Raw genomic sequence first — 16,664 nt, 5'->3', positions numbered from 1 at the left:
CAAACACCAACTCACTGACGAGATGAATGAAGAGAGATTTTGATCTCCCTTTGCCCAGACATGGAGATGTGCTCTGTTTGCTATTAGAACCACAAAGATCACTAGCCAGGGCAGGTACAGGGTGGGCAGAGCCAGTGTAAAATGGTGCAACAATGGGGTAAAAATGGTGAGTCAAGGGGGTGGAACCAATTGCCTGCTGCACCCCAGGAGCCCATACACGGTTTGCATATTCAAGCTCACATTTACATCTGAGTTATTACAGATCAGGGATTCTAAACTGCTTAGCTGCTTGCTATTGCTAAAATAATTGAGAATCAGAAATCCTATTGCAAACCACCAGTGATCTACTAGCAGATCCCGACCAATCTTATGCACACTTCTGTCTTAGGCCGATTGACTCTCTCAAATGCTTCTCTGTCAAAAGCCAGGGGAATAGTTGGATCAGGCAGGAATGGCCGTGTTGAGAATGCAGTGCGAGACCTAGAAACAGGATTGTGAGCTAAAGGCTAGTGCTGTGTGTATGATGAGGTAGCTTTGAAACACCCACGTTCATTCTCAATATGTGAACCTGACCGGCCGTTATTAATGTCTCCATTTTCACTGCAGTTCCAACCTCCCTCAGTCTCACGGTCCCCAACTATGAATGTTGCATCAAGAAAACAATACCAGGCTGGAACCAGTATATTCATAGCAAAACCAGCCAATTTAATTCACTAGAAGAGCTCAGTCGGCTGGTTCTAAATCCACAGACTCAGCATCTGATCTGAATTTTCCCTGCACTGGGATCATTCTGCCATGTCTGTGATACCTGCCCCCCCCCCCCCCGCAAGAATGTCCTTTGCACAATAGCAATGCACGGCCTGTGAAAAGACAAGCCTTCTGCACCTCTCCCTTCCTTGAAGCCAACCATCTGCTGGCAGGCAGGCAGGGGGCAGGTGAAATTTTCCCGATTGCTTACAGCCATTTAAGGAGCTTTCGTAGCCGGCCGTGTGAAGAGCTTCTCTACTGCCTGCCGAGCTGCGAGGAGGAGTCCAGGGGTCAGCGTAGGAATTGGATCGGGCCTTCATTTCTTCCTTAAGTATCAATCTGCCAATGCCAGTCTGGAGCTATCACCACAAAATATTAAGAAGATGAATGTTATAGGAGAGGGAGGGAAGGAGGCAAAGGCCACATCAGGGCCGGATCCTGCTGGGCAACCCCACCACCCCATGATCTACCATGAACAGCCCTGTGGGAAGGATCCTGGTGTGTGTCAACACTTTAATATTGCTTATTGTCTTTTAAGAATATGTAACAGAATATTACTTGTTAGCCACCTTGATAGGATTTATATCCTGAATACTGAATGGAATACTGAACGGTTTAGCCTATGTAAAATATGCAGGGATTTGTGGTATGTAAACTGAACCATGGAAAGAGAAGGGAAGTCATTGATTTAAGGTTGTTTAAATGAATATTTTAAAATGTAAAACAGAAAAACTTAATGAAAAATTATACAGAAAAAGAGAGATTAGCATAATAAAATGACCTAAAAGAGTAAAAATCCAATAAAACATAATGAAAAGGTGCAGAGGCATTATCACTGTTGACATGAACTCAGAGATTTCAACTGTTTCCCCAGTGAAGCTATCAGCACTGGACTACCTCATTGCACAGAATGGAGCAGCATCTGAAGATACAGTCAAAGTCCTCAGCAGCCGACCTCCTCTTATGAGGTCGTGAGCACAGCAGCAGAGGCTGGCACAGTGAGGAACCTTGAAGGCGCTGCTATCAGCCCAAGGAGGAAGACAGCCTTTGGAAATTGGGTTGGAGAAGCGTTCCTAAGTTCAGCATAAAATGGGCAAAGGTGGATCAGTGAAGATAAGCACTCACCTTATGCATCCCTCGATCAAACCCATCTTCTTCTCCTCCTGATGAGAACCTCCGAACTCGTGGTGCTACAAAGGAGTGGCGGCAGGGCAGTCAGTTCAAAGAAATCACTTGCATGGCATCAGGTTAAGACAGCAGCCATGAATCTGGGGACTTTGCTAGGGTTGGGGCCAATGTTGGACGTGCATTTCTGTAACCCAAAGGGGCCTGTGCTCCTTCTGGCATGAAGCTTGGGACAGACAGTAGCATATTCTTTTCAGGCATTATAGCTGGGAAGGGCCAGAGCTTCCGGTTCATGGAAGGTGAGCAGCCACAAAGGCAGACAGGGCTTCTGTAACTTTAAGAGCTTTGCAGAAGAGGGAATTTCAGCTGGTGCAGCTTTCTGCCCACCTTGATATTCTAGACTGAGGATGGGGAACCTCTAGATGTTGCTGGACTCAGCCCAAGGCAGCATGGTCTTGGGATGATGAGAGTTGCAGGCCAGCAATATCTGCAGGGCTACTGCTCCCCATCCCTGTTGCAGACCATGCTTAAAAGGTACAAGAGCCCAGTCCTTCTCTGCAGTTGGATATTTTGGCACTTTCCTCTCCATTTCAGCATGGCCACTGCATGTAGGATTACACACACACACACACACACACGCACACACACGCACACACATTCCTGGAGCTTTTGGTGACCTGGTGTGGATAATGTTACCTTTAGGTGAGCCTTGAAAGGTCCAGTATTCTGTTTCGGAGTGGTAATATGGATCTGGAGAGTAGGCTGGGCTATATTTGGAGCTCTGGGCAATATCCTCACTGGTTTTGCTTTTTGTGGCTGCAGATAGGGTATCTGCAAAAGCGACAGAGAGCACGTGTGAAAGACTGGAAGGAAAAGGGGAGCTCTTCAGAAGGGTCTGGCAGCAATGACGCGCGAGGGCAGCAGAGGCATATGCATCGTTCCAGGACAGCTCCTACCTTATATAAAAACAAGGGCTTTGTTTTTAAGGTGAGAGAGGAACAAGGGGGAAGGGAGACATGCCTGCTCTGTGTACCCACTGCTCATTTCACCATAGCCCCTCGCTGGTGCTGAAGCTGGTGCCAGGGTGAGTGGGTGAGTGGGAAGAGACATCAGGAGAGAGGCTTTGTGGGAGGGAAGCCATGGGCCCCCTCCCTCCATTGCTTTTGCACTTAAAAAATGCTTCAAGCAAGATCAGAACAAACCCAGGTTTAAATGAACGGTCCTGCTGCTATCATGCCTAATTCAAACTTTTCTTCCAAATCTCCAGATAGCAGACTTTTGGCTACTTCTCTATAGAGCTTAGGCAAATGCAGAGCAACAGAGCAATGCAATTCTGCTATTTTCCACTTGCCAGTATTTTATTTATTTATATGTTTATATACCACGCTTTTTCTTCCAAGGAGATCAAGATGCTGTATCTGGCTCTCCTCCTCCCACTTACATTTCATCCTCACAACAACCCTGTGAGGCAGGTAGAAGAATAAGAAGAGTTTGGATTTGATATCCCGCTTTATCACTACCCAAAGGAGTCTCAAAGCGGCTAACATTCTCCTTTCCCTTCCTTCCCCACAACTAACACTCTGTGAGGTGAGTGGGGCTGAAAGACTTCAAGAAGTGTGACCGGCCCAAGGTCACCCAGCAGCTGCATGTGGAGGAGCGGAGACGCGAACCCAGTTCCCCAGATTACGAGTCTACTGCTCTTAACCACTACACCACATTGGAGAAGGTAGCACTTATCCTCGGTCAACAAACATGTGGCACCCGGTAATTGCACCCCATCCCTATTGCTTCAGTCAGGAGACTCCCGTGTCTGTTTAAAGCCAGGCCTGGAATTGCCTCCACGGCAGAAGTTTCCAAGCTGGAGCACAACGCAGCTCCATGTTGGTTACTGGCACAGTTCACTCTCTAGATTCCGGAAAGGCTGTGTGGCTCAGAGGGGCAGGGTGCATGCTTTGCATGCAGAAGTTCCCAGGTTCCATCCCAGGTATCTCCAGGTAGAGCTTGGAGCGACTCCACTCTGAAACCACGGAGAGCTGCTTTACTGGCCAGTACTGTAGACAACAGTGAGCTAGCAGGATCAATGAACTGACTGCTGCTTACATTCTCATCCTTTATGTGAGCTTTCCCCAACCTGGTGCCTTGCAGATGCTGTTGGACTACAACTCCCATCATCCCCGACCACTGGCCATGCTAGTTGGGGGCTGATGGGGGCTGAAGAGGAGGGGACACCAGGTTGGAGAAGGTTGTGTTTGTCAAGAAGGGAAGCAGAAAGCAAGTGGCACAAGCTTCATAGATAAGTGCAGCACTGGGGCGGGAGGTAGCTGGATGAGGGCAGGGAAAGGAAGAGCAATGGGAGGAAGGGGAAAGAGGTCAGGCAAGTGGAGGAGGGTGGGAGCCACCCCCCTGAACTAGCAAGCACCCTGACACAGCAATGATCACACCAAAAGTGAGACACTGGGCATGGCCCAAACTGGCTCAGTCTTAGGACCACACAAGACAAGGTGCCAGTCGCATGAAACTCTATGGACGGCTTTCAAAAATGTAAAAAGCAAATGCAGAGGCTGATCTAGTTTGGGACCTTGGGAGACATGAGAGTCCTGATCTGAATTAGTTCCCTCATGTCTGCCCTTCGCATTGGACAGAAAGCTCCCGTTTATTCCCATGGAAGCTTTTCTGTAAATGAAAATATCAAGTGGAGATCTCTGATCAGGACCATTGATGACGGAAAGACTAAAGTCCCCTAACCCCCACAAAAATCCTAATCCACATCAACCCTCTGCCTCCCTGCCTACTACTACTACTACTATTTCACATGACTCAAAGCAATTTACAGTCATTAATTTTATCACTGTATTTTATTTATTTAACAAAATTTATATGCCATCTGATTGTAGTAAAACCTCCATTTACAAGAAAAAGAAAAAGCCATCCACACAACTGCTAATGGCATGAACGGCTTCCCATGTAGCTCGGCCACCAGAAAAGAGCCACAGGAAGGAACAGTGAAAGAGAATTAGGGTGTGATTTGCTTTGGGTTGACGGGTTGTTATCATACAGAATAGCTGCCTTATGCAGCCTGTACTTAGCAACTCATCCTCATACAAGCCTCAGATCCTCCCTATATCCACGTTTCCAGTCTTCAAAAACCTGTATCTGTGGGCCAAAACAGATGAAAATTACTTGTGCCACCCTGCTATCCCAGCTGCAATTAACAAGCTCCTACTGGTGCCAATGGAAGCTTATACTAATATCAGCTTTCTTTAAAAATAAAACACACACACCTTCCCAACCCCCCACATATGATTTAATCCAGAATTAATCCAGAATAGCAATCCATCCTAATGAAGACCAGATCCCATAGGTTGGTTGGCCACTGCAACAACAAGGTGCTGAATTAAGTTACCCTTTGGCCTGATCTAGCTGGGCTTTTCTTATGTTCTTATCACACACACACACTTTTTTATTTCTGTTTTAATTAACACGGAGCAACTCTCATTCCTGGTTTGATACTCTCAAGAATAAATAAAGTGTGTTAAGGAGATAACTGGTTTTGAGCAATTTTGCTTTGAAAATATGCCCTTAAATATGCATTAGGATAAACAAGCAAAACTTTGGACGGAGCGTACAAGAGGATTTTTATAGAGCACTTAGGGATAAGTAATCTGCATTACGTGATCATGCATTAAGTCCACAAATGTATTTTTATATATATCTTCAGAGAAAGCTATTTTATGTCCTAATAGAAGGGCAGATTTTTCCCCCTTAAGCTTTAAAATATCCAAGGCTTGCTGGAGGAAGTCAGAGGGCTTCTCAGGAGCAAGGCATGGTGAGGTTGTTGGTACCAAGAAGAGAGGCAACGGGAGGTACTTACAATGCAGTGGGGAGCAGGCAGCCAGCAGGGCAGGGTGTTAGGCAGACAGCGGAAGGGGGAAAGGGGGAAGGAAAGAGAGGAGACACTCGGTTACCACATTCAAGGGGAAAGCCACAAGACCCTTTTAAAGCAATAAAAGCAGATCGGTGAGTGCAGAGCAAGCCTCTCATCCTCCTCACTGATGGGACCTTCCCAGCAGAGGGCGCTCCTCCATCTTCCATGGCTCCCAAGAGCTTTGACTCAGAAGAAGTCTGGAGGGACATTGTTTCTGTAGTTTCCCAGGCCCTGTGGGTGCAGAACATCTAGCCTCCAGTCCCACACCTCCAAGTGATATTCCTGCTAGGATGCTTCATGGCCGTCTCATGTACGAGGCTAGACGTTTCCTCTCTAGCCTTCCTCGCCTTGTACAGTCTCCTTATCCAGTGACAGTATGGCCACCCACCCTGGGGATAGGCACCAGACCTTGGCTTTATCTTCTGCTCTTCTCATTCACTCATTTCCCCCCTTTTTAAGTTCATTGCAAAGCCATATTGCTTCTCTATGACTTTGCAAGAAGACAGCTCTTCTTCCTTTCTGCTCTCTTAGCAAAAAAAATAAATTTAAAAAAATCTACATTATGCCCTGATCTTCTCTCAGTTTGACCTTTGGGCTTTGATTGTCTCATGTCAGTCCCCTCCAGGAGCATCTGGTATGGTGGTGTGGAGCTGTCCAGCGAACACAAGCATCACTCTTGCTTTCCATGGTGGGGCAGGTCCGCAGCAAGGCTGGGGTCAGCATGGAGTGCAGCCAGCTCCTGCGGGTGTGCCTAGATGGCCCCAACCTCACCCCTGCCCTGATGCATCCTGGGAAGCAGCAGTGATGCTGGTGTCAAGGAGGCAACTCCATCATATTGCCCCACCATGCTAGCCACTCCTGGTCTCCAGCAGTTAGCTGCCAATATCATTTACTTCTCTCACCATGACACTCGCCTTCTTAAATCCCTACATTGGCTTCCTGTGCATTCCTGGACCCCACACAAGCTCCTCATCCTTGCATTCAAAGCCTTCTGTGACCTTGACCCCTTCTTCACCTATATCCTGATACCTTCTTGCCTGTGACTTTCAGAAGTCCAGTTAAACCACTTCCCAAATGCCTCTTTTCCCTCAAAAAACTCCACCCATTCTCCTTTGGCCATGATACCACCTCTCTTCCTTCCACCAGATCCCTCCTCAAAGGCCACCTTTTCTTATGAAGCCTCTGGTACAACTCCGTGCCCAGCTATTACTAGGTCAAAACGCATCATATTGCAACAACCACACTTTCCTCTCCCTTTCACCCCTGCCTTCCATTTTCATCCTTGCCCTTGATGTCTCCCTTGTGTGGCACTTTAGATTGACAGCCCCTTATGAGAGGGACCTGAAAAATTCCATGTGCATGATTGGTGTAAATATACTAATACTAATGTGCATGATGGGTGTAATAACTGAACTGGCGCTATAGCCCTGTTGCTCCCTTTCACCTGCAAGAGAGTAAGGATTGTCAGCTAAATAGCCTATTTCTACTTTGAGTTCCTTATGGCTGAGGAGACCCAGGCAGATTTTGACCTTGACCTTTTTATATTCCTAGGACAACGTCTGAAGGTCCCTGTAAGTTCTGTTGGGGTTTCCTTTTCAGAAGTCAGAAATACTCAGACTTACATTCTTTCCCCCATTGTGTCCAGGTCTGGCACTTGGTAAATGCCAACTTGGTATATAACTTTTGCAAAGCTCACAGAGTCACTCCACACTCAATGTGCAGCACTGTCTCGAAAGCAGAACTGGACTTTGTTATTATGTGTATCCAAATATGTGTCAAAGCCATGCTCAAACTGTACCGTGTCTTTTATAGATGGGGGGTTTCCGGTAGATGTTACTCTCTGCAGCAGCTGGAGGCAAAAAGAAAGATAATAAAGGAAAGAAAGAGACAGAAAAGGAGAGTAGGAGCCAGTGCGCGAATGTTTCAGAATCACAAGAGCCGCCACAATTTGTGGGTAAGGTCCCCACCCACAATCCAATGCCTGCTTACTCCATTCAGTGTTTTTCTCCTCACAGCCTTATTTTAAGCAGCTGCAAAGCTGAGATAGGTTGGGAGCTGTTTTGATGGGGGAAGAAGGAATCCATCCTACTTGGGGTGATGTGTGCTACAGACAGCCATACGACAGAGAATGCGTCCATGAGATCATGCTGGGAGCATGCTCACCATTAAAAGCATGCAGGGTCAGGCAGACATTTCTCCTTCTGGCACAGTTGATGGCTTGCCTTCGTTCAGGGGAAGGGAAGTCCTAATTTGGGTGGTGCTCATGGCCACATCTTTCTCGTCTGCCAGTGGCACCGGATGATCTGTGAGTCGGTTCCTTAGAGACAGGGCTGTAACCCTCATCCCATCATTGCCCAAGAGCAAAACATGTCTGCCAGGGTCTCTTAAAATGAGAGAGCAAGAGAAGCAAAGCAAGCTGGGAACAGGAACTACCCTACCAGCACAAAGGCTTACTGATGGGTTGGGCAAAGGGCCATCCATAAAAGACGTCAGCCAGATCTACTGGGTCGCTTGTCGTCGGAACACCGTTTCCGGTGGTGGTAATGGCAGAAAGGAAATGTGACAGGGAAAATTCCAGAACTTCCAGGCTGTTCTAGGTGAAATGGACCCTTTTCCTTCCAATAGCCGAGGCAGTCAAGGCCTTAAGCCGTGTGACTCCAGGTCTACCTCATCCTTCTTCTCTCGCAGTGTGAGTTCAAGGGCCCCTCATGAAAATCCGCAAGTGTCTCCTCCCACTCTGCTAACATGGGCACTGCCAGGATCAGCTGCCAAGTAAAATTTGGATTTCAAGACACATCTAATTGAGGGGAGGAAAAAAATAAAACAAGCCACCAGGCATGGATTCTGTCACTTGTTTTCATCCTGCCCCTAACAGATTCGTCCTAAGGCCCCTGAGTTTCTTTTCTTGGCTTGTTTGAATGACTTGAGATCAAAATCTTGGAAATGGCTTCAGGTAGGAGGGTGTGTGCTTGTCAAAAAGGCACCCTGGTTTGACTTGCCCTAGTTCAATCTAGGCCAAGGGCTTCCACTGCTGCCAGGTGTTTGGACAGGTGTCGGCCTCACGTGCTTGGAGTGAACTAATGATTCTAGATTCCCTTTGCGAGCAAAGCTGATGACAGGCTGCGCTGTCGGGCAGGTGGGGAGGGCACACGTGTAACTACTTGCGTACTGAAAAGGGGCAGGTGTTGCCCTCCTTCCCACCCTCCCTGCAGGAGGGGCGCGGCAGTGGCCCTTACCTGGTGGCCCCCGGAGTCTCTGCTGGAGGGGAGCAGCCATCTGGCAAGCCCAGTTAAATCTGGGGGAAGGGTGCAGCGGTCCCTGAGGGGAGCAGGAGGAGTATAAGATAAATTATCTGTCAAGGATGGGTGCAGAAGAGCTCCTAGCTGACAGACAAGCTCTGCCTTGTGGTCCTTGAGGGAAGAGAATGGAACGAGAGGGACAGGAGGATCTCTTCTTTGCAGAGGCAGGAGAAGCTGCACAGGGAGGGTGAAAACAAACTTGGGGGGTGGGGGTTCAGGCTGCAGGTCTTGTTTATGGATGGCCTCTGACATGCGGATGTCTCTTGCTGTTGCTAGCTGACTCTAGGCTGGCAGTAGCACTACTCATGCAGTATGCACACTTGGCGCATGCATGCGTGCGTGCATGCATGCAAAAATAAAACCAAAACCAAAAAAGATACAGCGCTCCTTCACAGGCTGGCCAGAGGCCTCCAGAGCCTACCTGGAATGTGGAAATGCTTAGGAGCTTGGTATGAGGTTGGTGTAGAAGACCTCACATCTAACTGGCTATAGTAGGGGGAGCTGCGCCCGCTCTCTGTTCCTTGAAAGAGCAGATTGGAGGGAGCAGCGGAGAAAGAAAGAAAAAGAGAGAGACAGAGAGAGAGACAGAGAGAGAGAGAGGCAGAGGAGAATCGGTGTTAGAAGCAGCCATGTTAGAAGAGTAGCAAGCCACCTGTGAACCAATGATGGGGATGCATGAATGATGGAGGGGTGGGGTGGGGGGGTGGTCATGAAGACTCCTACACGCCACGGTGAGGGGAGGGGGGAGGGGTTCACCGATGAAGAGGAGCCAGAGGAAAATCCCACAGGTGCATGTCATCAGTGGCAGTTCTAAACCTATTCCAGTAGTACCCAAAATTCCATGCCAGGATTTACCCGGCAGCGTTAGCTGGTGCCAGAGGTGCAGGCTCAGTGACAGTTGTACAACTTAATTCATTTTGGCAGAGGTTGAGGTTCTGGTGGGTGGGTGGGGGAATATGCTGCAGGAGACCCAGAATAAGCCAGTTCTGCTAGACATGCTTTTCTCTGCGTTTTTTTCCCTTCTCTGCTCTGCTCTTTTTCCTAAGTGCAACATGTCAAAACCTAGTGCCAGTTGTGTTCATGCTGAAGAACTCCTTAGCACCTCTGTCCGTGTGCCTATGAATCCTGGCGCATCCGTTGCTTCCCACATCATCTGCTCCTTTCCGTTTCATCACTAGCACAGGATCTTGAAGTTTTGAAGTGGCCACAGAAAAAGGAGAGCGGCATATGCACCAGTGGAGTTTGAAGTCCCAGTAATCAACCCATCTCTACCCTGAGGACAGACAGTAGCAAAGTTGGCCAGGTGTCCAGAAATGTTCCTCCGTAAGAGAGGAAACTGGCCAAGGGGGTGTGTCCTCTTTGCCCTTCTCCCCACCACCACTGAGACGTGGGGCTTCACAGTACAAGCTCTTCTGGGAATGGGAAGATGTTCCAGCCCTGAATGTGCCTTGGAGAGAGGCGCATATGTCCTGATGATGCCACAGCGCTGGTTTCTGCTTCGCATGTGTACTCTGCTTACCTGAGCGATAATAATGGTGCGGTGAGCGTGGGATGGTGGGGGACATGCCTTGGCGGCTGTAGGTGGGGGAGTCGATGTAGCCGGGGCTGGAGGCTCGCCTCTGTCGGATGTCCATGCTTTCATAAATATCCTGGGAAAGGGAAAGAGCAGTGATGGAAAAAGACTCAGCCCTTAGGGAGGTGCAAGCGCATGAGACCCCTGGCCAGTGATGTGGGTTTTCTGGAAAATATGGAATTGGAAGATATTCCAGAAATGTTTTCCTATGCAAATACACAGGGTAATTTGCCTCAGAATATTTCCAGTTTGCGTGGGGGGGGGGGCGGAATTCTGATGCCCTAGAGCAGTGATGGCCAAACTTGGCCCTCTAGCTGTTTTGGGACTACAATTCCCATAATCCTTGACCACTGGCCCAGTTAGCTAGGGATGATGGTAGTCCCAAAACAGCTGGAGGGCCAAGTTTGGCCATTACTGCCCTAGAGAGTGATCTAGTTGAACATGTTTATTTTACTTGTATTTAAAAACTTTGAAACTTCCCTGATATTTGCAGTTGGCACCCCTTCACTATTATTAAATGAACCTACGGACATTTTCCATGGAAAAATAAAGCATTAGGAAAAGTTTCTGTCCCACATCACTGCCCATGGCGCAAATCCTAGCCCTCTACTTTTGATTTAATTTTGTTCAGGGCAGACTGTTCTCTTTCCAGTCAACGGCAGTGTGTGTGTGTGTGTGTGTGTGTGTGTGAGAGAGAGAGAGAGAGAGAGAGAGAGAGAGAGAAAGACATCACAAAGACAGTTTGCTTTATCCTGAGCATTCCTAATATAACATTGTCATGGGGGACGGTCACCTTCCAGTGTCTAACCACAAGGCTTAGTAGCAATGCAGTTCGACCCTTCAGTACCCAGCCAAGGGGCTTTCATGGTCCAGCTGTCAGCAGACAGTTCCTCAGCTCAATGCCACATGGGCCCTCATATTAGTCTTGTGTGCCGTATGATTACCTGAGAATACGGAGAGAGTGTTCCAAGAGACTAGAAGTGACAGGAGACCAGAGACAAGCCGCGAGGGAGTGAAGAGCGAGGAAAGAAAGAGAGTGGGGGGAAATGATTACAAGCTGACATGACTGCTCAAGGCCACAGCACAGTTCATCTTCCCGCAAGTTACTGTCCACTTAGCAAGACCTACAACCTTATTAGAGCTGTCAGGGGATTGAGGAAATCTGGGAGGGAGACTCCAAAGTTAACACAAAGGTGGAGCAAATGTGTGTGTTTGTGTGTGTGTGTGTGCAGCAGAGTCCAATACTTCTCTTCCCCTCAAATATATGGATGCTCAGGAGTCCTCACTGGAGTTCCCCATCTTTCAATGAACAGCCCACCCTAAGCTCCAGCCTTTTCCCTTATTGTCTCCACATTTAGCAGTCTTTTTTTAAGCTCTATGTGTGAACAAATATGGGTTTAATATAGAATAGAACGTAAGATGGCACACCCAAGACTATGGATATTATATTACGCTCCATAGGATCCTGCTTTCACTACTGTAGGGGATCAGCACATATCATAAAGGATGAGTCTAGCATGGCAGGTGCCATCAGTATGACAAATGAATCTGGTGGGCCAGCAAGAGCACCACATATTCCATGTATCAGACTTATGCTTGCTCATTCAAACATGATAAAGATGCAGTCCTTTAGCAATTCCACTCCACCTTCATTCCTTTCTTACTTTTTTCTCAGGGGAAATGAATGTCTGCAGTAGTTCTGACCCATCCTGCAGGTTCATCTTGAGCTGCTGCTTCTCTTCCACAAAATACAAAGTGCTTTAGCACATACAGTGGTACCTCGGGTTACGGACTCTTCAGGTTACAGACACTTCAGGTTACAGACTCCGCTACCCAGAAATAGTACCTTGGGTTAAGAACTTTGCTTCAGGATGAGAACAGAAATTGTGCTCCAGCGGTGCAGCGGCAGCGGGAGGCCCCATTAGCTTAAGTGGTACCTCAGGCTAAGAACAGTTTCAGGTTAAGAACGGACCTCCAGAATGAATTAAGTTCTTGACCCGAGGTACCACTGTATTCACAAGAGGAATGCTTGTGAAAGCAAGAGCGAAGATATGAGGTACCATTCCTTTTTGGAGAGCCCACTCCTAAGGCTTTGCAAATGAAGCAACACTCCCGACCCGGCCTGGCTGCAGTGCACTCAATATAGGATCAAGAAGAGCACAGTTCAGTGCAAGGAAGAGGCACCACACTTCAGGAAATCTGCAACTGCATGCACACCATCTCTGAGCCCTGCAAAATGAGGCTTCCGTGAACAAGGGGAGAATGTGCATGCTATACCTTTAAAGCACATTTCCCTCCTCAAAGTATTCTGGGTGCTGGAGTTTGTTGAGGATTGCTGGAGAAAACTGTGGGCTCATCCATGTATCCACCTGTCCCGCTGCTTTCTCCCTGCAAAAACCTGCTCTTTACCACTGAATCAGAGCCAATGTTGATCGGGTTTTGCACAGATTGACATTTGCTCCGATTCAGCAGTAAAGAGCAGGTTTTCCTGGAGAAAGCAATGGGGCAAACAAAAAATCACCCAGACCTGTGCCTAGGAATAATGGGACAAGCAGAAAACCTCTTGGATCCATGGTTTCTAGGCATGGGACAAGCAAAGTGTAGACAAGCCCTATGTGTGGTCTAAACTATAGTACCTAGAATTCTCTTTTACATATTTTTTCCTCAAAATTGTGCATTTTATCCTTTCTCATTTTTGTATTTATCTTATTCTAAAATGCACAATTTTGTTCACATTTTACTATAAAATATGCATTTATGCCTGCATTACAGCACTTTTTTAAAAAAACCAAACAAACTAGGAACTGTATCACAAAATTTGGAGAATCAAAAAATCTATAGTGAATCAGTGAGCACCTCCATACTTCTGCACATCTGAAAAGAAAGCCCTGGCTTGTTTGCCTCATTTTCTGCTTCAAGGCTATTGTGATCCCCATGCTTTTCCAATCTTCAGTGAGGTTTGGACATATGAAGACAGAGCGGAAGGGAGCTCCTTGGATGTCTTTGAAACTGAGGGATAAGCCTTAGGAATTGTTCCTCAAATAACTCCGTACTTCTCACACTACATTTAAGTAACTTCATCACTTACCCCTGAGTAGACCACACAAACTATGGGTGGTAATCAACTAAGCTTTACTCAGAGGAGACTCACTAAAATTAATTAATATAACTAAGTTAGGGCCATTAATTTCAGTAGGTCTACTCTGAGAAAAACTTAGTTGACCACCCCCCCTCTAACTGGAAGGTGCTGTGCTTTCTCCATCTATATCCCTGTAGCAAGGGATGGAACCAGTATACTCAGAACAGGCCTTACATGGACATTTTCTGTATATTGAGAAGGTGGCTACTTAGCAATAACAAATTTGGATTTTGCTTTCGATAAGTGTAAGAGAAATGTATCGTGACTCTCAAACAACTCAATCAAAATGAATAGGGTTACAGCACGGTTGGGGAACATGGAAGTCCGCATCTAGAGGGCTACAAGTCCCAGCAGCCCCAGCCAGCATGGATGATGAGACTTGTATTCCAATAACATCTGGTATTCCAATAACATTCCTGATCCATAGCTATAGTTTATAGAAAAGTCTTTCTACTGCAGACCTTGCTGGCTCCCTACGTCCCAGGTGAAATGACTGAGAAGCTGTACCTCCCCATAGCTATATCTCTCCAGCGTCTCGTCCGATGTGTATCTGTGATAGGGCTCATAGGAAATGAGGTCAGGGCGCTGCACCTCGTAGATGGCTTTAATCTTGGGAAGAGCGGCCAGGTCTTTGTAATTAAGGATCTCATTATCCACTTTAGCCTAAGGAAAGGGAGAGACAGAGACAGAGACGCGAACACAGAGAGAAAGGTAAAGAAAAGGGAACTGGGGGTGCAAGGGTAAGAAGGGGCAAGTTGGAATAAACAGGTTGAAGGCATCATCAGAACAAATGGAGCCAGATTGTTACCAGAGGTGAGAAATGGGAAGGATTGAACCTTGGAGGAGGTGACAGGGGTTACCCTAGGTAGATGAGGCAACAGTGGGAAAGGAGAATGCGGGCCAGGATTGGAATCAGTGCCATGAATTGCCTTGGCTAAATGCATCTGAACCCTTTGAGTCAGATGATGCTCAAAGAAGCCACATCAGCATCAGGGCCCTTTGGCAGTAAGGCATTCAAGGACTTGGTGTAGACACCTTGGGCTGAAACTGCCAAATGTTTGCCTTTGTTCCCAGTCCATTTCTCAATGGCTACATGGGTGCATTGGATGATCACTTCTTTTCAACCTTCCCGGGATTGCGTAAGGGCATGTCTTCCCAAGCTTCACCCATAGGAGTTGCAATGCCCAGTCCTCCAGCCACTACATGGCCTGCTTTAGCCACAGAATTGTACTTACACAGATGACTCTGTTGGGGGAACCAATGCTTGAGCCAGGTGGGGAGATGGATGTTTCTGAAGTTCTTCTGTGCTGTGTAGACAGAAAAGGATGGAATGAGTTGCAAATGAAGCCAGCCTTCCTTCCAAAACCTGGTCCCCTCAAGATGTTGTTGGGCTACAGCTACCATTATCTCTGACCACTGGCCATGCTGACAGGGGATGATGGAAGTTGGAGTCCAACAACATCTGGAAGACCTCATGTTGGAGAAGGCTGAATTAAACCTTCCTTGTCTCTTGCTAGTCAGCCACACTGAAAGACACAGTTCAGCCATCCCTAACCTGAGTAAGTTGTGCATCTTTAGTAAAGGCAAATTGGTAATCTACCTGACTATATTCCTTCTGCTTAAAAAGCTATAATTTCTGTAATTTTGCTGCACTTTGACTGCAGTTTGCAGGAGGGAAGAAGATGTTGTCTATGATTATGTTTTCTTTAGTAGTACATGAGAGATGCAGGGTGCTGGGAGGGACACTCTGCCTTCCATAATGTGTAGTTATGTTTGAGACTCTAAAGGCATGTTGCACAAGGTTTTCGTTGCTGCACTGTGATGCACTGAATCATGTCACCTGATCCCTGCAAGCGGTGTAGCAGTTTGGTCAATTCATGTACCAACCCAAGCTAATTGACCAGAATGAGTGGCTGCTCTTCCCCTCCAAAGTCACTTTGGAGAAATATTTTAGGGGTGATGATGAAACAATGTGAAATCAAGAGACAAGTCCTCACATCTCTTGCAGTATCGCTTACAATCTTCGGTGTCTAGGAATGCAATGATGAGGCATCCCATCTGGAGTCCTGTCCTATTCTGACCACCGTTTCCAGAATACAAACGACCTTGGCCCAGTATACCTGAAGGAGCATCTCCACCCCCATCTTCCAGCTCCGAGGGCCTTCTGGCAGTTCTCTCACTGGGAGAAGTGAGGTTACAGGGAACCAGGCAGAGGGCCTTCTTGGTAGTGGCACCTGCCCTGTGGAACGCCCTCCCATCAGATGTCAAGGAAATAAACAACTATCTGACTTTTAGAACACATCTGAAGGCAGCCCCGTATCAGAAAATTTTTAATGTCTGATGTTTTACCATTTTTTATATGTGCTGTAAGCCGGCCAGAGTGGCTGAGGAAACCCAGCCAGATTGGCAGGGTATTATTATTATTATTAATATTACTACTACTACTACTACTACTACTACTACTACTACTACAAGAACAGTTCTAGCTAAGCAGGAGATATAACTCACTGCCAAGAGTCTGACCCCAATCTTGCTGAGTTTTATTTTCTTGACAAAATGCAAAGTTCTGAGGCCAACCCACTCAAGTGGTGATTCAGTTCCTGGAATAAGAGTTTAGCTCTGTTTTGATTTAGAGCATGGAAATTTAAAATAAATATTTAAAACATGGGAATTCAAATCTAAGGCAGAATTACTGGATCATGCCAAAGACCCATCTAGGCTAGCATCGTGTTTTCACAGAGGCCTAATAGATGCCCAGGGAATGTTTGCTAATAGCACCTGAGTGCAACAGCAGGAATACTCACCCCATGTTTTACCTACTGTTGATTTTAATAATCTTTTGACTATTTTAAAATA

At 47.0% G+C, this 16,664-nt stretch overlaps 1 protein-coding gene across 8 annotated transcripts in view; it reads right to left on the bottom strand.

The window, feature by feature from the left end:
• ABLIM3 (actin binding LIM protein family member 3) overlaps nucleotides 1-16,664 on the bottom strand; it is a 141,803-nt gene that overhangs the window by 11,361 nt on the left and 113,778 nt on the right. For 4 of the 8 annotated variants that reach the window (XR_014543035.1, XR_014543038.1, XR_014543039.1 and 1 more), the window contains exons 9-17: nucleotides 15,044-15,115; nucleotides 14,316-14,471; nucleotides 11,614-11,643; nucleotides 10,616-10,745; nucleotides 9,518-9,616; nucleotides 7,596-7,646; nucleotides 2,569-2,703; nucleotides 1,873-1,937; nucleotides 959-1,106 (exon numbers count right to left, since the gene is read on the bottom strand). Coding sequence is in view for 1 of the 8 variants with exons in the window: in XM_083594056.1 (XP_083450182.1) it covers nucleotides 959-1,106; nucleotides 1,873-1,937; nucleotides 2,569-2,703; nucleotides 7,596-7,646; nucleotides 9,518-9,616; nucleotides 10,616-10,745; nucleotides 11,614-11,643; nucleotides 14,316-14,471; nucleotides 15,044-15,115 (886 nt within the window). In the remaining 7 variants the exon portion in view is untranslated. The remainder of the gene's footprint in view (nucleotides 1-958; nucleotides 1,107-1,872; nucleotides 1,938-2,568; nucleotides 2,704-7,595; nucleotides 7,647-9,517; nucleotides 9,617-10,615; nucleotides 10,746-11,613; nucleotides 11,644-14,315; nucleotides 14,472-15,043; nucleotides 15,116-16,664) is intronic. The other 4 variants (XR_014543036.1, XR_014543037.1, XR_014543040.1 and 1 more) reach the window with 4 other exon arrangements.

This window comes from Podarcis filfolensis, assembly GCF_964270895.1.
Source record: "Podarcis filfolensis genome assembly, chromosome: 2".
Taxonomy (NCBI): Eukaryota; Metazoa; Chordata; class Lepidosauria; order Squamata; family Lacertidae; genus Podarcis; species Podarcis filfolensis.
The sequence above is the reverse complement of the archived record's forward strand: the minus strand, read 5'-3'. Positions and strand labels throughout refer to the sequence as shown.